The following is a 21343-nucleotide window of genomic DNA, read 5'->3' on the forward strand; positions in this document are numbered from 1 at the left end:
TCCCTCTGAATTCTCTCCTGAAGATTATGTGAGACGTAGCCAGGAACCATGAAAATGCGCATTCCTTTGACCTGTGTTTTGCACTGTTTCCTTGAGAGTGATCACTTTCTTTCAAAAGATAGTTTACACTCTGAGAATTATTTAAGAGAATTTCTTAAAATACATATAACACAAAATTTATCATCTCAACCATTTTCAAGCGTTTAGTGCAGTAATGTTTAGTATATTCACACATTGTTGTGCAATATACAAAATAAACTTTTTCATCTTGCAAAACTGAAACTGTGTACCCATTAAACAACTCCCCATTCCCCCCTCCTCCTGCTTCCCCTTGAAATGACAATTCCACTTTTTGTTTCTATTAATTTGACTACTCTATATACCTCCTATAAGTGAATCATACAGTATTTGTCTTTTTGTGATTGGCTTATTTCACTTAGTGTATGTAATGTCCTTTGTAGCATGTGTCAGAATTTCCTTCCTTTTTAACACAGAATAATATTCCACCCAGATACTGTTTTTTATTTAATTTTCAACTTCTCTATTGCTTTACAGTTTCTGTTTTTGCAATTACTTCCTAGTTTTAGTGCATTGTGAAAAGAAACTGTTATCTGTATTCATTCTACTTCTTGAAATGTATTGAGGTTTTTTTGTTCGTTTTTTACGGCCTTACGTGTGGTTGTTTGTTAATGATCCATGGATACTTAACAGGTTTTCAAGATATGGAGCTTGATAGCTTTAATTCAATCTACCTTGCTAATTGAACAAATCAAGTCCTCTATATCTTTACTTTTTGTATGGTTTATTAACCAGTCATGGGCTAAGAGGTGTGAATTAAAATTTTCTACTGTTACTGTATTTATATCCATTTCTCCATGTATTTCCTATTGTTTTTGTTTTATGAATTCTGATGTTATATTATTTTGTGCATAAATACTTATGACGGATCTTCATTGTTGCTCTCTGCCTTTATCATTATAATATTTTTGCCTGTATCTTATTTTCTGATTTTCTGTGAATTCAACTGTGTCTAATATTAATACCAAAACCTTTGTTTTCTTGTTGCGTGTATTTGCATGTACGGCATTTGTTCTTGTTTTCTATTTTTTCCTACTCTTTTACTTTCAGTATTTCTGAGGAACACTATTTTAGATGTATCTCTTGCACACAGCACTAGTTGGGTTTTATTTTGTGATTCCATGAGCTGTTTCTGAAGAGTAAGTTTACCAGGTCAAAGTTAAAGAAAGCTTCTACACCTCTTGACCCCCGTGGCCAAATAAATTGTTCTCCACCAGCTGGACCACTTTATCCAGTCACTGGTCATTTATTTTTTTTTAAAGATTTTATTTATTTATTTGAGAGAGAGAGAATGAGAGATAGAGAGCACGAGAGGGAAGAGGGTCAGAGAGAGAAGCAGACTCCCTGCTGAGCAGGGAGCCCGTTGTGGGACTCAATCCCGGAACTCCAGGATCATGACCCAAGCCAAAGGCAGTTGCTTAACCAACTGAGCCACCCAGGCGCCCCATATCCAGTCACCAGTCATTTAGAAGCAAACCATCTTCCCACCATTTGCCAGCATAGCTATTATACTGCTGCTTAAATTTTTAATAGGTGAAAATGGGACCGCATTGTTCTCACATTTGCTTTTCTTGGCTTTATCTAATTCTACTTGAAGTAAATAACGATGGAAGAAAAAATAAGTCAAAATGAGGGGTGCCTGGCTGGCTCAGTCGGTGGAATGTGTGGCTCTTGATCTCAGGGTTGTGAGTTCAAGCCCCACATTGGGTGTAGAGATAACTTAAAAAATGATAAAAATCTTAAAAAAAAAGTCACAATGAAACAGTCCTTTTCATATATCTCCAGTGAGATTAAGATGGGTGGTGGTGTTTCTTATTCTAGATTCCCATGGCACTGGACCAATCACTTCTCACAGGCTCCTCAGCTTGGGCTTTGAATTTTCCCGGGAGAAATTGTCAAGGTTCCTTCCTCACAGCCCATCACCTTGCTTTCTTTCCTTCTGTAGTGAATAGGCAACATAACATATAGGAAGTTATAGGGTTTGGAGCTAGATTAAATGGATTTAAATCCCAGCTCCATCTCTATTTACCAGCTGTGTGATCTATGACAGTTACTTACCCTCTCTGTGCCTTGATTTCCTGAAGTAATAATTCTAAAGGGTAATAATGACTACAACAGAAACACCTGTTGGGGTTGTTGTGCAGAAGAATTAATTCACGCCTACTCAGACAGGATTTTTTTTAAGTAATCTCTACACCCAATGTGGGGCTGGAACTCACAACCCCAAGATCAAGAGTCACATGTTTTACTGACTGAAACAGCCAGGCACTGCAGGATTATTATTATTAGCTCCACCTCTGTGAAATACTCCTTTTTCACTTCAACTATAAGGTTTTGGTGGAAGCTTTTTCCTTTTGAGATGACCCTGCTTCCTTAGCTGCTGCATTAGGTGTTAGGCCAGGGGCAGGGTCCCGACACAAGCCAATCAGAGTCTTTTCCTGGGATCTCTGAAATTGGGACATGAGAAAGGAAGCATTTAGTGATTCTCTGGCTGGGGAGCTGTCAGATGCCAGAGACCCAGGCTCCTGGCAGCCATGCTTCCAGCCTGTGGGGGAAGCCAGGTTGTGAGAATGAGGCTGACAGACATGTGGAGAGAAGGAGACATTAGAGATGGAAAGAGTCTGGCATTGTTGGACTCCTTCATTCTGGTGGTCCCCAAATAAACCTTACAAGCTTCCCACTCCTCCTAGGCTTGCTTGCATTGAACTTCTGCCACTTGCCACCAAAAAAGGGTTTTAATACACTTCCTAAGGCACCTTAGGACAGTAAAGATTATGAGGTCTCCCATTTGTCTGTCCACCTCTCTCTAAAAAGCCAAAAGCTCTGGCAAGCCTAAGACACACACACACACACACACACACACACACACACAGAAAAGGCAATTCCTAGTTTCTTGGAGTCACCTGTGACTCCTTCCTTGCCCATGCTGCCTGCATATGTTTCTACTTCTCCACACACATCAAAAGACAGCTGTACCAATGTCCAGGCCTAAGGAACTGTACTTGCTAAACAGGATGTGATCCCAGAAATGTGTGCCCTTTTCTGTACAACCCTTGTCCTTTTTTCACTGCCCTATTGAGTAATTCACAAATATATAATGAGCACCTGCCAAGAACCATGTCAGGCCTTGGGGCCCCAGAGAGGCAGCAAACAGTTCCTGATGTCAAGGATCCTGCAGCTTGTAGGGCTGTCCAGCTGTCAAAAGATGGCTCCGAGAGAGACAGTAGGGTGAGTGTTAAACAGATGCTTTTGCCAAGTGCTGCAAGAGCTCACAGGAGGCTCCATTACTGGTTGCCTGGAAGAGTCATCTGGCTGGTCTACCCACCTCCAGCTTCTCCCCATCCCAGTCCACCCTGTCTACTGCTGCCAGACTATCTTTCTGAACACAGCTCAGTTGTGCAAGCCTCTGCCTCTGCCTTCTGCAGGCTGAAACCCCCATTCCTTAACCTGGCAAGATACTAATCCAGATATTCCTCAACCTACTTTCTCAGACACATTGTCCACTGCTCCCTAATTCAACCCACTCACTTTCATTGTACACGTTCAGTGTCTCCCCACCACTGTGCCCCTCCTCACTCTGTTCCTTCTGTTGGTGATCCCTGCATGTCTCAACAGTATACACGTTCCAAGGTGTGATGACAAAAGCCTTTCTTCTCTCATGGGCCTGCTCTGACCATCTGGCTGTGTTGCTGTGTTGAGAAGGATTCTGTGGCTATACCCAGGCTTAGTGAAAGAGTAAAAGAATCAGTTAGCAAAATCTGCCATAGACACCAGATTGAGTATTGACAGCAGGGAAGGGGGGTGGGGATGAACAGCACACTAGGGGTACATGTGCAGACTTCATTCCAGGTCCAGGTCTAACGCATCTCCTTCATCCCCACGAAGACTTCCTTGCTCTTCCAAGTAAAATTAACCTCTTTTTTTCACCTGAATGTTTAGAACCTTCTCTCTACACCTCTGTGAGAGCATAGATTGCTCCTACCTTGTATGGGTACACCTGTTTTTTGTCCTGTTTTGTTTTCTATTTGAGGAGACAGAGGGTATCCTACAGAGGATGATACAGGTAGGGATTCAAAACACATTAACTAAATGGATGAAATGATGTGGAACACCAAGATGAATGTACAGATACAGAAGAGACTCGAGGGGCCTTTCCTGATAAGATGACTTGGTCTATAAGCCTTGACCCAGACCAGACTCCGAGGATGGTGTTATTGTAGCCATGTTCTCACTTCTGAACTGATTTCCTGCATTGTTACTTCTGTCTCACTTGTTCTTTGCTATCTTCTTGTGAGTCTGTGACCACTGAAGTCTGAGCTCCCAGCCTCGCCTTCTTTCCTTTACTTAGTAAACCATTTTTTAGGCAGGGGGAGGGGCAGAAGGAGAGAGAGAGAGAGAATCTTAAGCAGACTCCATGCCCAGTGCAGAGCCTGAAGTGGGGCTGTCTCACAACCCAATAGATCATGACCTGAGCCAAAATCAAGACTCAATACACCATTTTTGATGCCTCCTTGGTGGCCAGTTCTGTGCTCGCTGTTAGGGGCACATGGATGATGTCCTGCCTTCAGTCCAATCACTGACTTGGGGAGAGTGAGGTGGAGGTGGAGAAAGAGCTGAGTCAGAGGGAACAAGAGAGCAGTGATGTGCACCCTAAGAGAAGAGCAGGAGAATGCTGAGGGAGAACAGCAGAAGGCTGCTGGAGGAGTGAGGGGGTGGGGGTTGTTAACACACCCACCCACACCCGCCAAATTCCCTCTTGGTCCCAACTGTGTCGCCTGATTGCTGCAAGCTTCTTCCCCAGTTCCAGGACCCAAATGGATGGAGTCAGGAACTATTTAAACAGCCTCAGTATACCCTAACACCCCCTACCTGGCCCCACCCCACACAAACTTCAAGAGCACACAGCACTAATTCCCCTTTTAGACCTGGGATCCTCATGCTACCCACTGAACTCCCTTGAGTATCTCTTGTTGTAATTCACATCTGGGACTCTGGGCCCAGGTAATCACCCAGGCTCCTGAGCAGCACAGGGGGCCCTGGTTTTCCAGTCCTCAGGCCTGGGTGACTACCATGGGCATCTGTGATGTCCCCAGATTATTACAGGGACTCCAGAACAATCAGCAGATTTGCTAAAGTTGCTCTGCTCTTCCATCCCTCTGGGTTTCTGGTCCTACCGCAGGCACCTCCCTCCCCTCCTACCAACTCCCCCTCTCTCCACCTACAAACATGTTTAGGCTGTGGACCCAGCTGCAGAGCCGTCTAACCCTGTTGGCAGGAGACGGGCTGGCTCCAGAGAGCTGGCTGGAGGGGAATGCAGAGGCTCACATTTCTTCAGCTCGTGCCAAACATTATTCAGACATAGCTTTTCAGACAGACACAAATTGCTCATCCAATAAACACAGAAGGGCTAATCCCAGGACATTTATCACAGTGGGGAAAGATGAGAGAAAGGACAGTCACAAGAGGCCTTTGAGAGCTGGCCTGGCGTGGCTGGCCCAAGGGGAGGTGGTGAGACCTCCATGCACCCCTGGGGTTTTCTCCTTAGAGGGCCTGAAACCCAGCACCGGGGCTTTGGGATTTGCTTTCATCGTGACATCCAAAGCTTGCGTTGGTGCATACACTTCCCGTGGTGAACAGAGGGAAGAAATCAACATGGGTCAGGTGCCTTTGTGGGCAGACAGACCTTACCTCCAGTTGTCAATGGTCATGTGGGATAGCTGGCTACAGGGACTTCCTATACTTCCCCCAACATGCACACACAAAATGTCCTCAAGGCATTCTGTAGTTGTATGCAGAGTTCTCAGGGGATGTCCCTCCTGGCCTGGAATCTCTCATTTCTGGAATTCTCATTTCTGACAGGTGTGAGAGCATGGCTGCTGAGAAAGCAGGTTGAGGGACTAGACTGACCACTATGCCAGGGGACCAGAGACATGGGGATCCTCTGTCTACACCAGAGGGCTAGCCAAGCCACTGAAGTCCTTTCCTGGTCCCTTTCTGCTAGGTCCTTCTAAAGGGCCCCATGAGTGTTCCCCTTCAGGGACTGTGCCCAGAAATGACAGAAACTAGACCCTGCTCTGAGGACCAACATCAGAGCCCAGGGAGAGGAGGACCAGGTGAAGCCTCTGTAGACAGCCTGGGTCGCCCACTGCCCTATGTCTGGGTCTGTGCCATGCCACTGAAACTGGAAAGAATGCCCAGGGGTGAGGGTCTCCTTAGCGGAAGGAGACAATGACTAGATCGGGGTAAGGGCATGATAATAATTGTCAACTTTGATACAGTCAGGCACTATTCTCACTTTTCTCATAACAACACGATGAAGTAGGAATGGTATTATTGGTACTACTTTCCAGTGAGGCATTGAGAGTTTAGATAACTTACCCAAGGTCACCCAATTAGTGAATGGGAGGCTCCAGAATCTGTGCTCTTAATTTGCCATATGGTCTACAGGTGTAAGTAGAGATGCAGTGATTTCAGAAAGCAGTTCAGAAACTCTAGTTGTGTGGGAATCCTCAGGATGGTGGAGTTTGGAGGTCTGGAGTTACCAGAACTGGGATGATGCTTTCTTTCTTTCTTTTTTTTTTTTTAAGATTTTATTTATTTATTTGAGAGCGAGAGCAAGAGAGAGAGAAAGAGAGATTGAGAGAATGAGGTGGGGGGAACGGCAGAGGGAGAAGCAGACTCCTTGCAGAGAAAGGAGCCCAACATGGGACTCGATCACAGGACCCTGGGATCATGACCTGAGCTGAAGGCAGACGCTTAACCAATTGAGCCACCCAGGGGCCGGGGATGATGCTTTCAAGGCACAATGTTAAAATAGGTTTCCACTGAGGACCCGAGGGCTTTAAAATTAGGATGACTAACGCTCTCCAGTTTTCCAGAACTGGGTCCTGTGACATGGGATGGTCCTGGGCAAACAGAAGTAAGTTTACTAATCTATCTGTAACAAAAGGGCTGGGCTTGAATCATTGCCACAGACTTCAGGACCTACCTGTGGGCTAAACTTCTTGCACCTCCCAGGCTAGAGATTCACAGAGTGGCATGCTGATGAGGAAGATGGGCAGAATAACAACCAGCCAGCAGCAGCTCTTCCCAGACACTTGGGAGGAACCGACTATACCATCAAGGTGCTCTACAGTAGGGACACCACAGCCCTCAAAGGTTAGTGGAAACAAGGTGCCTTATGGTGTGGTCAGTCCGAACACGATCAGGAAGGCTGAGGCGAATTCTCAGGCAAGAAGTGGCAGCCAGGCAGGCAGCATGGACCTGGTGGTCTCAAAGGAGGCCAGAGGCAGGGCCCAGCCCACTGCCTGCAGGAAGTTTCTTTTCTGGTTCCTGAGACTTCACTCCTGCCAGGGATGACCTCTCATCTACCCACCTGCCTGGTAAACCCACATTGACCTGCATTCCTAGGCCCAGCAGCTCTTACCCTTCTCCCTCTCTGGCTTTGTCCCCACTTGTTACATGAGCATGTCTGTTTGTCAGTCTCATTGGTTGCAAAGATCTGAAACTCACTAATGCAACACCTAGAGGATTTCAGTATAAGGTGATTGGGTTCTGAGGCACAGAAATGCTATTAGGCCTCAGGAAGGAGGAGAATGGGGCAAGAAGCTGAAGGAATGTAGGTAGTGCTCTCTTCATTTCTAGGTACTCTTTGTAGTCTCTTTCTTTCCATCAGTTTTCTTTGCTTCTCTATGTATTGGCAGAAGGTGGAATATTTACATAATTTCAATTCCAGCCATACCTAGGGTCTGACTGACCATCCTGAATCTCAAAACCAAATTCTCAAGAGAGACCCTCTGACTGGCCCAGCTTAGGTCAGATGCTCACCTTTGGTCCAATCAGCTGTGGCTGGTAGGTGGGTTCAAACAGTACAAAAATGGGTATGGAGGACCAGTCCCAGGAGGGTCAAGGTTTTTGGAAAAAGAGTCACCAGAAGCTGGCTAGACACTTTCACTTTCTATCATATAGATTTCCTAGAACTGATAGGTAACTGTGCTTTCCCTTCTTAGAGTTTATAAAATTTCTTTTGTGGGTCCCTCCATGCTTGGTTCAGTGTTATTCTCACTCTTGAATATTGTAAAAATTAATTTGGGTAACTGTGATAAACTATTCAAAAATCTCGTTCTTAAGCCTGGTGACCCATCACCTCTACCTTACACAGCACCCTGTCTTTTTCTCCTTTGCTTTATGGTTTAGGATCTGGCTGCTCAAAGTGAGACTGACAGACCAACAGCATTGCAGGTCTTTTTTTTTTTTTTTAAAGATTTTATTTATTTATTTGAGAGAGAGAATGAGAGACAGAGAACATGAGAAGGAGGAGGGTCAGAGGCAGAAGCAGAAGCAGACTCCCTGCTGAGCAGGGAGCCCAATGTGGGACTCGATCCCGGGACTCCAGGATCATGACCTGAGCTGAAGGCAGTCACTTAACCAACTGAGCCACCCAGGTGCGCCCCAGCATTGCAGTTCTTATTAGAACTGCAGAATTCCCCACCCCCTCCCACATATTCGAGTAGCTTCTGCATTTTAACATCTCCCCCGGTGATTTTCATTAAAGTCTGGTAAGCACTGGAGGGGCTTCTTGTCCTATCCTCTTAATAGACTAGAAATTCTGATGGCAGGGTCTCCATTCAGCAGACGTCTGGTATACACTTTCTATGTTCAAAGTGCCTTGCTTTGTCTTGCAAGGTACAAAACTCAAACGCAGTAATGAGGGGATTAAAATTTAGAATAGTGGTTGAAGAGGATAAATTAATTACATGGTATCTGAGTTTTGCTTTGAAATAATCCTACAGGAGGTGGAGGGAAGTTGGAGGTATAGAAGAAGCAAACATGGGGTGATGGAAACATTGAGGTTCATTATACTATTCTTCCTACTTTTGTGTATTTTTGAAATTTTCCATAATAAAAATTAAAAGAAAGGAATAATGGTGGAATACATTGTAAGAAATCATCTAGCTGCTTGAAATAAATTTGTTTCCTGGACAAATGAAGTAAATGAAGTAAATCCATTCCACTTCCAAGTGGGATTGCACAATTCCTGTCAGAGACTTTTGGAGGACACGTGCAGTAGGAAGAAGTTTGGAACGTTGGTCATGTGCAAATGATTTTCTAATTTTGCAAAAGTCAGGGTGGTAGTCAGTTTCTTTCTGTCACTTCAAGCTGAGACTTGAGGAAAAGAAGGGAAATTTGCCAATTCATGTAATTCATCAGTCCAGGGGCAATCAAATATGGCCATACTAGGGCCCATATCCCTGCCCCCGTGTTGGCTTAATTCTCAGGCAGGCTCTTTCCACATGATACCTGTAGGGGGTTAAATAGTGGACCCCCCAAATTCATGTCTACCTACAACCTCAGAATAGATCTTGTTTGGAAATAGGGTCTTTGCATATATAATTGGTTACGTCAAGATGAGGTCATACTGGATTAGAGTGGGCCCTATTTCCAGTGATTGGTGTCCTAGCAAAAAGAGGAGAGGACACGTCAACAGAAGAGAAGCATACACAGAGAAGGCCATGTGAAGACAGAAGCAGAATGGAGTGATGCAGCTAAAAACCAATGAATGCTGGCCTGCTGGGAGCCACCAGGAGCAAGAAGAAGCAAGGAAAGATTCTTTCCTAGAGCTTTCAGAACGAGCTGGACTCTGCTGCCCTCTTTTTTTTTTTTGTAACTCTCCTACTTCTGCTGGCCTCTTGATTTTGGATTTCTAGCTTTCAGAACTGTGAGAGAATAAAGTTCTGTTGTTTTTAGCCACCAAGTATTTGGGAATTTGTTACAGAGTCCTAGAAAACTAATATTAATACCCTTGGCAACTCCAGGATGGCCACCCCAGAGGAAAGGAAGAAACTTTTTCTCAGTATTTCTCAATATTTCTCAATCAGAATTCCTGAGGGAAGATGCGATCTTTGTTTCTTGGCCTCCTTGGACCGTGTGTCAATCCTTGAACCAGTCACCATGGTCAGAGGGAAACAGTGCTCTGATTGGCCAAATATAAGTCCACTGAGGAGCCCTATCCCAATTAATTATATGGTATCTGAGTTCTGAGGTTAGCCTATACCAACCACATAGTGGAAGAGTGGACCTCCTCTTACCATAAGGAGGAATGAATAAAGAGTAGACAAAATTAACACCAGTCCATTACAAAGAGAAAAAGTTGATTCTGCAAACTATATTTACCCAGGAATAGATTTTTAAAGATATAAAGGAAGTAGAGATTTCTCAGAATAAGTCAGGGCCAGGGCAATCAAATTTCCTTTTATGGCAGGTCCCTGAGCTGACATCACAAAGATGTACTCGATAGTCTGTTGGCAAACTGGGTCTTCAGCAGGGCCTTTAATAATCTCTGCCATGAGATCCTTATGGGTAAAATGGGAAAAATGAGTTGGATGATAGTACAATTAAGAGGAAAATTAACCTGCTAAATGACTGGAGTGAACCTTTGCTATTATATTTGTCCCCTCAATATGCAATCCCTTATTTTGGAATAATTTTCTAAAAATAATACAATATTAGAGGACTGTAGTGCCCTGGCTCCCACCGTGGAAGCAGAAAGAAGATTCTCCTTTTCACTTCCTGGCAGCTAGGACTGAAGTGTGTGAATTGGGCCCAGCCACTCTCACCAAGGACTTTGAATTTTTAGGGGATGATGCTAAGAGGCAAGGGTAGTGTGGAAAGTATACATGTTAACAGCAGCAGCAGCTTGAACAGTCTTGAAGTGGTGGTGTTGAGTATTCACTGGCAGTGGTAGCCATGGCCAAGCCATGCTGTAAGTGACTGTTTTGCAGTCAAAAACACCGATTGGCACAATGATTGTATTTAAAGGATCCAAGTCAACTTGTAGGGTGTTTCCACTGTTTCAGGGCTCTGTCTTCAGCCCTGCCTTTTAGTTTAACATGAATATCAAAAAGTAAACATTGTGTTAGAAGGCATCTATGAAAGTATGATATTTGGAATTATGAAGGTAACTGAGGATCCTGCTCTCATTCTGTCGCTTGGACCCCAGCTGGAATGCTGCATCCAGTCGTGGGCACTAGTCTTTCTTTCTTTCTTTTTCTTTTGTTCTTTTCTTTCTTTCTTCCTTTTTCTTCCTTCCTTCCTTCCTTCCTTCCTTCCTTCCTTCCTTCCTTCCTTTCTTTCTTTCTTTCTTTCTCTCTTTCTCGCTCTCTCTCTTTCTCTTTTTCTTTCTCTCTCTCTCTTTCCTTTCTTTCTCTCTTTCTCTTTCTTTCTTTTTCTTTCTTTCTTTCTTTCTCTCGCTCTCTCTCTTTTTCTTTCTTTCTTTCTTTCTCTCTCTCTCTTTCTTTCTTTCTCTTTTTTTTTCTTTCTTTCTTTCTCTTTCTCTCTTTCTCTCTCTCTCTCTTTCTTTCTCTCTTTCTCTCTTTCTTTCTTTCTCTTTCTTTCTTTCTTTCTTTCTTTCTTTCTTTCTTTCTTTCTTTCTTTCTTTCTTTCTTTCTTTCTTTCTTTCTTTCTTTCTTTCTTTCTTTCTTTCTTTCTAGATTTTATTTATTTATTTGACAGAGCGAGAACAAGCAGTGGGGAGAGAGAGAGAGAGAGAGAGAGAAGCAGACTCCCCACTGAGAAGGAAGCCCGAAGCGGGGCTGGATCCCAGGACCCAGAGATCATGACCTGAGCTGAAGGCAGATGCTTAACTGACTGAGGCACCCAGGTGCCCCTGGGCACTAGTCTTTTATGAAGGAAACAGGCAGACTGGAACCTGGTTGAAGAAGAATGATCAGGACAGGGCAGGAAATCAACCATAAAGCATGATGAACAGTAGGAATGGGAGCTATCACATTGCCTGCCTCTGGAGAAGGGGGACTTGGTGACATGCACGCTTGGATCTCAGATTCCCTAAGGACCGGTGCCTATTATTACCTCCTTTCTACGTGGGAGTGTCTACTGTGATTTTTCTGTTCTGGTCTTTCCATTGTATATCGGATGTATGGGTGGGGGGTAGGTAACTTACAGAAAACTTGCAAGTTTAGTACAAATACTTTTTTGGATTGAGAGTAAGCTTCTGACATGATGTCATATTACCCCCCAAATCTCATATGTATATTTCTAACATAACCACAATACAACCATCAGAATCAGGAAATTAACATTGATACAATAGTATCATCTTATCCTTAGTCCCCATTCAAGTTTCACTGGTCATCCTCAAAACATTTTACAGCAGAAGGATCCACTTCAGAATCAGTGTTGCATTTAGTTGTCATTTCTCTTTAGTCCCCTCCAGTGGGGAACAGTTCCCCAGTCTTTCCTTGACTGTCATGAACTTGATATTTGTTAAGATTTCAGGATGGTTATTTTCTAGAATGTTTCAAAATTTGGATTTTTCTAATGTTTCCAATTGAAATTGTAAGGATTTTGTGGAGGAGATACTTTGAAATTATGTAAATATCTTGTTATCATCAAATGTTCATTTCTTTATTTATATCAGTATGAACTCATGGTTTCTTATTTTGTTCAATTGGCTGTAAACTGTTCCTATCAATATTTATTTTCATGCTCAAATTGTTCCAGACTTGGCCAATGGGAGCTCCTTCAAACTGATTTATGTGTTATTTTGACACATACTCACTATTCTTTGAGCCCTTCTTACTTTTTGGTATATGATTTTCTAGGCTCATCTTGTAATATCCCTGGTCCATTCCTGAAATCAGGCTTTTCTCCAAGAATATTTAGTTCCTTTTATTGGAAAATGCTGTTTAGAAACCAAGATTTGAGCATTAGATATGCTCATTGCTATTGGGAAGTTTCTGCTCCCAGCACTTCTCCCAGGTATTTCCTCATATTTACATGTAAATATATACACACACACACAAACCCCTATATTTATTTCATTATCTATCTATATATTGAAAACCATGAATTCACACCAATTTCTCTAATTCCAATAAAGCGTCAAAGAGTTCATTTTAGTTTTGTCCTTATCTATATTTGTAACTCCCTTCTCTGACAGTCAGAAACTTAGGTGACTCTCATTAGCCATATATAGTTACTTCTTTTTTGTGTGTGTGTTTTGTTGTTGTTGTTGTTTTTAAAGATTCCATTTATTTATTTGACAGAGAGAGACACAGCGAGAGAGGGAACACAAGCAGGGGGAGTGGGAGAGGGAGAAGCAGGCTTCCCGCTGAGCAGGGAGCCCGATGCAGGGCTTGATCCCAGGACCCTGAGACCATGACCTAAGCCGAAGGCAGTCGCCCAACCAACTGAGCCACCCAGGCGCCCCTATATAGCTACTTCTAATCAGTCTCCCTGTATTTAACAATCTCCTCATCCCACTTGGGCTCTAACACCCTGGCCTGCGCTGCCCTAATTCACTAGTACCCTAACCACCCATGGATGCCCTCTACTCTGCTTGGGCTTTGACACCCTGCACCCTGTACCCTACTTAAGGCTGCCACCCTCCCCACTCATCACCCCATCCTCTCTCTTCATTTGGTTGGGCTTTGACACACTGTCTATAAGATTTAGACTCCTACCTTGCTCATCCCTACCTAATGGCTTTTGGACTGAATTGCTCAGGAAGAGGATGAAGGGAACTTGTTTTATAGTTTGCAGGACTCTGAACCTGAGGAATCATCTGGACCTGATTTAGATGATGAAATTCTTGACCTGGAGCCTGAGCCTGAAGTCTTAATAGGCTCAGCCTTTGGAGGATCTGGGAGGAGATTAATGTATTCTACATGTGGGGAAAATCTAAATAAGTTGTGGCCACTGGGCGAACTACAGTGGTTTAAAAAAGAGGGCTGCAGATTCTTTACTCCTCCACCCAAAAAGAGGAAGACACATCTACTCCCTTTGAGTTTAGACTGCCCAATAAGTTAACTAAAATACCCAAATGAGTGATACTGAAGGCTGGGCCTTACGGGGTTTGCATCTTCTTACCTTGTCTTTAAATGCTCCTTCTTGGAACTCACCCTCCAGTTTGTGAGGCAACCCAAGCAGTCATGTGAAAGGCCTTTATGGAGAGGTCCGAGTGGAGAAGAGCCAAGGCCCCTGACCCACGACCATTCTAAGGCAGCCTCTAGCCCGCACAAACTGCCCACCGGGTGAGGGAAGCCATTTTGGAACTTCCAGCTGTGCCTGGGCCCATGTGAAGCAGAACTGCCAGTCAACCTACATGATTAGGAGAAAGAAACTGTTAGTTTGAAGACACTAAGTTTTGGGGTGGTATCTTATGCAGCAACAGATCCTTGAAATAATGGTCTACCATGTGCCAGGCACTATTCCATGTCCTTCTGATCTACTGAGGTGAAAGAGAAATGTAAACTGACAGGTGCAGATAAGGGCGCAGAGGAAATGCCGCTAACCAGCTGAAGGCAGCCCGCAGGGAGAAGCAGGAGCTGGGTGGCTCTGGGCAGATCAGCACTGAACACGCAAACTACAAAACCCAGATTTCAGTTTTTGACCAGTCAGCCCTGCAACTTCCTCTCCAGGTATCTCCTCTGATGCGGATTAGTTTCCACCTGACAAAGTGGAAAGGGGGAAGAGGTGGCGAAGGTTGCCTTGGGTCTGTCTCTCTGTTTCTAAGACCAGTTCCTGTTTGGACAGCTGCAGAATATTGTTCTGAATGTTTCTGACCTTCTAGACCTTCTGAAGCAAAAAATTTATGGATTGTAGGCACCTCTAGATGTGGGTGGGGGTGCTGATAAGGCTGGTGGGAACCTCACTGGCTCTTCGTGGTCCCAAGGAATCTACAGCAAGTGTTTCTTTTCCTTGCTTCCTGGCCACAGAGAGGATCCTGGGATAAGTCTGTGACCCCTAACCTCCCTCCCCTCCATTCTGTCTCCGGGCCATTATATGGATACGTGGAAGACGTATCTCCATTTCCCCCTCCTCTCAGTTTTCAGATGGGGGACTATTTAGACCCACCCTCACTCATTGGACAGGCATTTTCTTCTAGGCATAGGCTGTTGAGGTCAGCTTCACCTCGACCAATTCCCTGGTGAACAACTCTTAACTTATGTGTTTAAAATAACTTAGCGGGGGGTGCCTGGGTGGCTCAGTCATTAAGCATCTGCCTTCAGCTCAGGTCATGATCCCAGGGTCCTGGGATGGAGCCCCACATCGGGCTTGCTGCTCGGCGGGAAGCCTGCTTCTCCCTCTCCCACTCCACCTGCTTGTGTTCCCTCTCTCTCTGTCAAAATGAATAAATAAAATCTTAAAAAAAATAACTTAGCAGGATGGGGTGCCTGGGTGGCTCAGTCCATTGAGCATACAATTCTTGACTTTGGCTCAGGTCATGATCTTAGGATCATGGTCTCAGGGTTGTGAGATCAAGCCCCATGTCAGGCTCCGTGCTGGGCATGGAGCCTGCTTAAGATTATCCCTCTCTCAGGAGACAAACCACAAGAGACTTCTTAAGCATAGGAAAGAAACAGGCTTGCTGGAGGGGAGGTGGAGGGGGCATGGGGTGACTGGGTGGTGGGCATGAAGGAGGGCACGTGATGGAATGAGCACAGGTGTTGTATGCAACTGATGAATCACTTAACTCTAAAACTAATAATACACTATATTGTTAATTAATTGAACTTAAAATTAAAAAAAAGGAAACCCCCCCAAAAAATTATCCCTCTCTCTCTCTGCTCCACACCCCCCACCAAGCACTCTCTCTCTAAAATTATATAAAGAAATAATAAATTTAAAATAACTTAGCGGTGTACCTGGGTAGCTCAGTCGGTTAAGCATCCAACTCTTGATTTGGCTCGGGTCATGATCTCTGGGTCGTGAGATCGAGCCCTGTGTCATGCACTGTGCTGGGTGTGGAGCCTACTTAAGGTTCTCTCTCTCCCTCTCCCTCTGCCCTCCTTTCCCTGTGTGTGCGCGCTTTCTCTCTCTCTTAAAATAAAATAAGATAAAATAAAATAAAATAACTTAGCAATAGTTCTTCCCTTCTCCCCTTCCCACATAATCAAGATGATCGTAAGCATTCATTTAACAGGTATTTTAACAAATATTTACTCAGTGTCCACTATGTACTAGTTCAGTTCCAGGAACTGAGGATATAGTAGCAAAGAGTTCCTGCACTCATGGAGCTGATCTTCTAGTGAGGGAGACAGACAACAATAAATATAGTGTTGGGTAGTGATACATGCTCTGAAAAAAATCAAGCAGGTTAAGTAGATTTGGGTGGGGGACTATTCTATATAGGATAGTCTGAGAAGACCTCTCTCTTAAGGTGACATTTGAGAGATCTGAATTAAATATGGGTGATGAGTATTTCAGACTAAGTGAATAGCAAGTACAAAGGCCCTGAGGCAGGAAGAAATAAGCAAATTCCAGAGAATAGCAATTAGGTTAGTGTGGCTAAAGCAGGTAGAACATGGTAGAGAGTGACAGATGTGGGTGGGGAAGAGAGATAGGAACCAATTAGATAGGGCTCCTACACATTTGGATTTTGTTTTGAATAAAATGGCACGATCTGATTTATGCTTACAAAGATCTTCCTAGATGCCGTTTGGAGAACAGACTGGGGAGGGGACAGGGAGGAGGTGAAAGCAGCGTGACCAATTAGGAAGCTACCATTATAACCCAGGCCAAGATGGTGGTAGCTTGGTCCAAGACAGTTATAGCAGAATTAGTAAGTGGTTAATTCTGATGATTTAAATGTAGCACTGACAAGGCTTGCTGAGGGACTGGAAATGGCATTTTAGCATAAGAGAGGCACATCAAGGACACCTTTTAGGCTTTGGCTTGAGGAACTGGCTGAACAGTGGTGCCATTCTCTGAGGTAGGTTAAGAATGAGAGTGGGGTATAGTATAGGGAGTAGGTTGTCAGGGGGCAGGATGTATTGAGTTTGAGATGCCGGTAAGATAGGCACTTGAAAATAAGTCTGAAGATCTAGGCTAGAGATAGAAATTATTCAGTCATCAGCAGATTATTATAAATTACTTCTAGGGAGTGTGTAGACAGAAAAGAACATCATGTGCTATATTCTGAGGCCTTGGACAACTGCAGAAGGCAGAAATTTTGTATCATTTATATACAGATATTATAAATCACTCCTAGGGAGTCTGAACGGACAGAAAAGAGCATCATGGACTATGGCCTGGGGCCTTCAACAACTGGAGAAGAGGAGGAGAAGCCCACAAGGGAGACAGAGGAGTGACTAGTGAAGTGAGGAAGATCAGGAAAGCCTGGTGTCCAGGGCCAAGTGAGGAAAGTATTCTATATGATCACAGCTGAGAGTCAACTCCTGAGCCTCAGTTTTCTCATCTGCGAAATGGAGATAGTAACAAGAACCTACATGAAAGTGTTAGGATTGAGACGATGCATATAAAGCAGTTAGGCTTGTGCTTGACTGGCATATAGTAAACTCCCAAGCTATGCTAGTTATCGCTATCATTCCCTCCACTTCAGTTGGCTGCCAGAGCCCTCAGCTTCTCCATCCACATAAATAACAGCAGTTCCGTGAGTCCTTCTCAGGGGTGAGGACTGCTCACTAGGCATCAGGTGTGCCTGAAGAGTGGCCTCTGGGTCAAATTTGAACCGAGCGACTGCTGTGCCTAAGCCTCCCACCCAGACATGCAAATCAACCAGGGGCAAATATGTGGTAAATAAAGGTTTTGGAGCCAGAATTCTACCTCTGTCTCTCACTAGCTGTGGGATCTCAGGTAAGCTTAACCTTCCTGACCCTTGACTCTTTTATCTGTGAGATAGGGACAATTGCTACCTCCTGGGATTGTGTCTGAGCTCACGTAAACTGTAAACAAAGCTGGCTGCTCTCCTGCAGGCCAGCAAGGGAGTTACAGAGGCTCCTTGCCACCCTCTCACTCAAAGCACGTATCCTCGAGGGGCGGGATGCACTAGAAGAGGCACCCACACATCCAAAACCGAGCTGGGTGGGCCTCGGAGATGCTCTGGCTGCCGTAGGCTGAGCCAGACAAGCGGAGACTCGTGCCCTTTCCCGCGGCGAGAGGGTGAGCGGCGCCTCCTTGCTGGGCCCCCGCATTGGTAGAGGACTCTAGCCCCGCCAAGGTAGGGGCATCGAAGGTCCCAGGGAATCCCTCCGCGGCTGTCCCGCCTCCTTCCCGGTGTTGAAGCCCGTTTCCTGGACAACCGTTCCCCATCCCTCTTCCGGACCCAATCAGGCCTACCGAGGCGCCCTAGGGGGAGCGCCATCGCGGCCCCCAACCCCTCAACACCTCAAGTCAACGACCAGCCGGCTCTCTGCGCCGCCGCGCTGTAGGCCCAGGCCCATACCCCAGCCCTTCAGCACCGCAGGAAGTGGCGGCGCCTCTCGAGGGCAGCCAGGAGGAGGCGAAGGAAGCGGAGGAGGCGCGGCTCGGTAGCGACCGAAGCCACACGGCGAGGGCTCGGGAGGAGGTCGGTGTGGGAACCCTAGAGCGCGGCGCTGAGCTCCCGAGCTGCCAGCCGCCCTCGGGACGGTTCCGCCCCCTTCAGCCCCCTCCCGAGTCCCCGCCCGCGCGTCGCGGCTCCGCCCCAGAGGCCCCGCCCTCCCGCTCGAGCCCCGAAAACCCTGCTCCAACCGGCGGCCCCGCCCCCGCCCCCGCCCGCGCCTCGGGCGCACTTCTGGTCGCTGGGCGGCCGCGCTGGCCGGAGTCTCCGAATTCCGCCGCCTGCCAGCTGGGGCAGCGCTCCCTCTTCGCTTCCCCTGCGGCCCCTCCCCCAAGCGCCGCGGTCGGGCAGCGCCTGGCCGGCGGCCCGCGGGCGGGCCGCCCCTCCCCGCTGTAGCCCACCCGCCTCTTAAAGCGGCGGCGGGAAGATGAGGTTTCGGGAGCCGCTCCTGGGCGGCAGCGCCGCGATGCCGGGCGCGTCCCTGCAGCGGGCCTGCCGCCTGCTCGTGGCCGTCTGCGCGCTGCATCTTGGCGTCACCTTCGTCTACTACCTGGCGGGCCGCGACTTGAGCCGCCTGCCTCAGCTGGTCGGAGTCCCAACACCGATTCAGGGCGGCTCGAACGGCGCTGCCGCGATCGAGCAGCCCTCCGGGGAGCTCCGACCCCGAGGGGCCCCGCCGCTGCCGCCTTTGGACGCTTCCTCCGAGCTGCGCTCAGGTCGCGAGTCCAGCCCAGAGGCAGACTCTCACCCCGGCCCCGGCTCCGCGAGCAACTTGACTTCGGCCCCGGTGCCCTCCACCACAGCGCTGTCGCTGCTCGCATGCCCTGAGGAGTCCCCACTGCTCGGTAAGGACTCGGGGACTTTCCCGAATTTCCTCGGCGGGGTCCCCTGGACGTTCGCCCGTGCCCTCTTCCAGGATATCCAACCTCCCAGTTCCGGATCACCGTCCCTAATCCCAAACAGAGGTTCCGGGCTGGATGGCATGAGAGGGTGGGAGGCGAGTCCTTTTGGATTCACGTTGAAGACTGGGGTGGGGGTGGTACAAGGAAGCCACGGGCCCCTCTGGCCCCAGGGCCCCAGAACCGGAGGGCTTGGAGACTTCCCTGCTCTGGCTCACGCCTCAAGAAGTTTTGGAGTTTGAGTTTGCTTAGGGCTTGGAGCTGCCTTCGCCCCGCTCACTCTGGTAGGGACCAAGAGGCAGCTCAGAGTAACCCCCTCCAGTCTGGGAAACTGATGATGAGGCCTCCAGTGGGGAAGGAAATTGACCTCCCAGTTCACATCCAGTTCACGTATCTTGTCTTTCCCTAGAACCACTCTCTCCTGAGTGGGTTAACTTTTCGTGAGCTTTTGGGCGAGTGACTTGTTAACTTCTGGTTTTTCATCAGTTAAATGGGGAAGATAAACGGTACCTAAGTCAGGGTTGTTTTGGAAGATTAGGTGAAACAACGTAAACAAGTATTTACGTTAATGAAGGTAAGCCCTTAATAAATTGTTACTATTGTGTCAACTTCCTCTTCTGTGTAGATCCCTGCCCTGGGGCCTTCCTACCCTGCTTCCTGACCCTGTAGGTTCCCCGAAACCTATGAGATTAGAGCCCTCCCAAGGACTGAGGGTGTTTGTGGGAGTACAGTGTGCACCCTAGCAGCTGGAGGATTAAACTGTAACCAGTCCACATCCCGTTGTTCCTTCCAGGTAGAAGCTTGGAGTCTCAGGTGACTTGCCCAGGTGATGGGAAGGGTGGCCACCAGCCTGCCGGGAACTTGAGAGGGTGGGTTTGCGTTCCTCCTGTCTGGAGGACGCTGAGCGGTTCCCTGCCGGCAGAATGTTTCCTTGACCTGTGATCCACAGGCAGTCAGGCCCAGGGCAGCCACAGGTTGTTCCCAAGATAATCATACCGGTGGCTGCTCATTTTTTAATGCCAGAGTTTAGAGATTGTTGTTCTAAGTGAGGGGCCCTGGCAGGAGGGCAGGCATCCTGCCAGTAGGAACTCTGTCACTCTCCCGCAAAGCCCTGGCAGAGCAGGCCTTCTACATGCTCTTGCTCAATTTCTCCAGTAATTACTTCAGTATTTGCATATCAAGTTTAGGAGGAAACTCTTGGAATTGGTCAGACATGAATTGTGGAAATAAGGGGACTTTTTTTTTTTAAAGCAGAAAATTGAATCCCTGTGGACTTGGTGGTTAGTCTGAGAAGCAGACTAGTCTTATAAAATAAGGTTGAATATTTGCCCTGCTGTTAAGTGTCTGGCCTCAAGCATCTTACAGAGTTTCTCACAGTCTGTGTCTTGTATGTAAAATGGGGGTGTTGGTGCTTAACTCAGGGTTATTTTTAGGGCTAAGTGAGATTGCGTACATTAAGTACATGGCAAATAGGACTTGGGACTTGAGTTCCATTTTCTCAGACTCCTGTGGAGATGGCTCTGAACAGCAGAGAGAAAGGGGGAAGAGAGAGGTAAGTCCCCAGAACCCAGAGAGGCCAGTTTTCATCTTTTTGTTTTTAATTGTTGCCTAGACGTTTATGCAGGAAAAAAGAGAAATTAGCACATTAAAGTGCCCCAAAGTTCATTAGATTGGTATTTGAGGTATAAGGTCTTCTCAATGAAGTGAGAGGGCCCATGGTGCTTTGTTTTTGTTTTGCGACGGTGTGGTGACCGGTTACTGTTATTTCTGAGTTGAATTTTGAATTGGCAGCGTGAAGGCACTTCCTGAGAGATAACATTTGGAGGGCGAGGAGAGGCCCTGGGTCTTCTCTAGCTTGGCCGCCTTAATGTGACGCGCATGGAACCATGATGTTTGGGCTGCTGCTGTGGAGGTCCAACAAAGTGAAGGTGGCGGGTTTTTCTTCATTTTAATTGAGCCCTTAGGTTTGAGTGGTTGGGTCAGCTCTCTGAATGGGGGCTCCTGGCTGAGAGGGGGTCTCGAGGAGGCTGAAAGTCTCTCTAGGAGTGTGTGGGTTGGGGGGAGT

At 46.6% G+C, this 21343-nt stretch overlaps 1 protein-coding gene and 1 long non-coding RNA gene across 3 annotated transcripts in view; one reads left to right on the forward strand and one right to left on the reverse strand.

Annotated features, from left to right (window-relative positions):
* Nucleotides 1–1285: 1285 nt before the first annotated feature.
* Nucleotides 1286–18492, reverse strand: LOC113934252. The gene is made up of 3 exons (XR_003523604.1): nt 18178–18492; nt 13966–14196; nt 1286–2017 (listed from the first exon to the last, which is right to left on the reverse strand). It is a non-coding gene; the product is annotated as an uncharacterized LOC113934252 (long non-coding RNA).
* Nucleotides 18493–18631: 139 nt separating this feature from the next.
* The window catches only part of B4GALT1 (beta-1,4-galactosyltransferase 1), a 53252-nt gene continuing 50540 nt past the window's right edge, over nt 18632–21343 (forward strand). The window contains exon 1 of one of the 2 annotated variants that reach the window (XR_004819510.1): nt 18632–19224. Coding sequence is in view for 1 of the 2 variants with exons in the window: in XM_027614841.2 (XP_027470642.1) it covers nt 18807–19224 (418 nt within the window). In the remaining variant the exon portion in view is untranslated. The remainder of the gene's footprint in view (nt 19225–21343) is intronic. The other variant, XM_027614841.2, reaches the window with a different exon arrangement.

This window comes from Zalophus californianus, chromosome 13, assembly GCF_009762305.2.
Source record: "Zalophus californianus isolate mZalCal1 chromosome 13, mZalCal1.pri.v2, whole genome shotgun sequence".
Lineage (NCBI taxonomy): Eukaryota > Metazoa > Chordata > Mammalia > Carnivora > Otariidae > Zalophus > Zalophus californianus.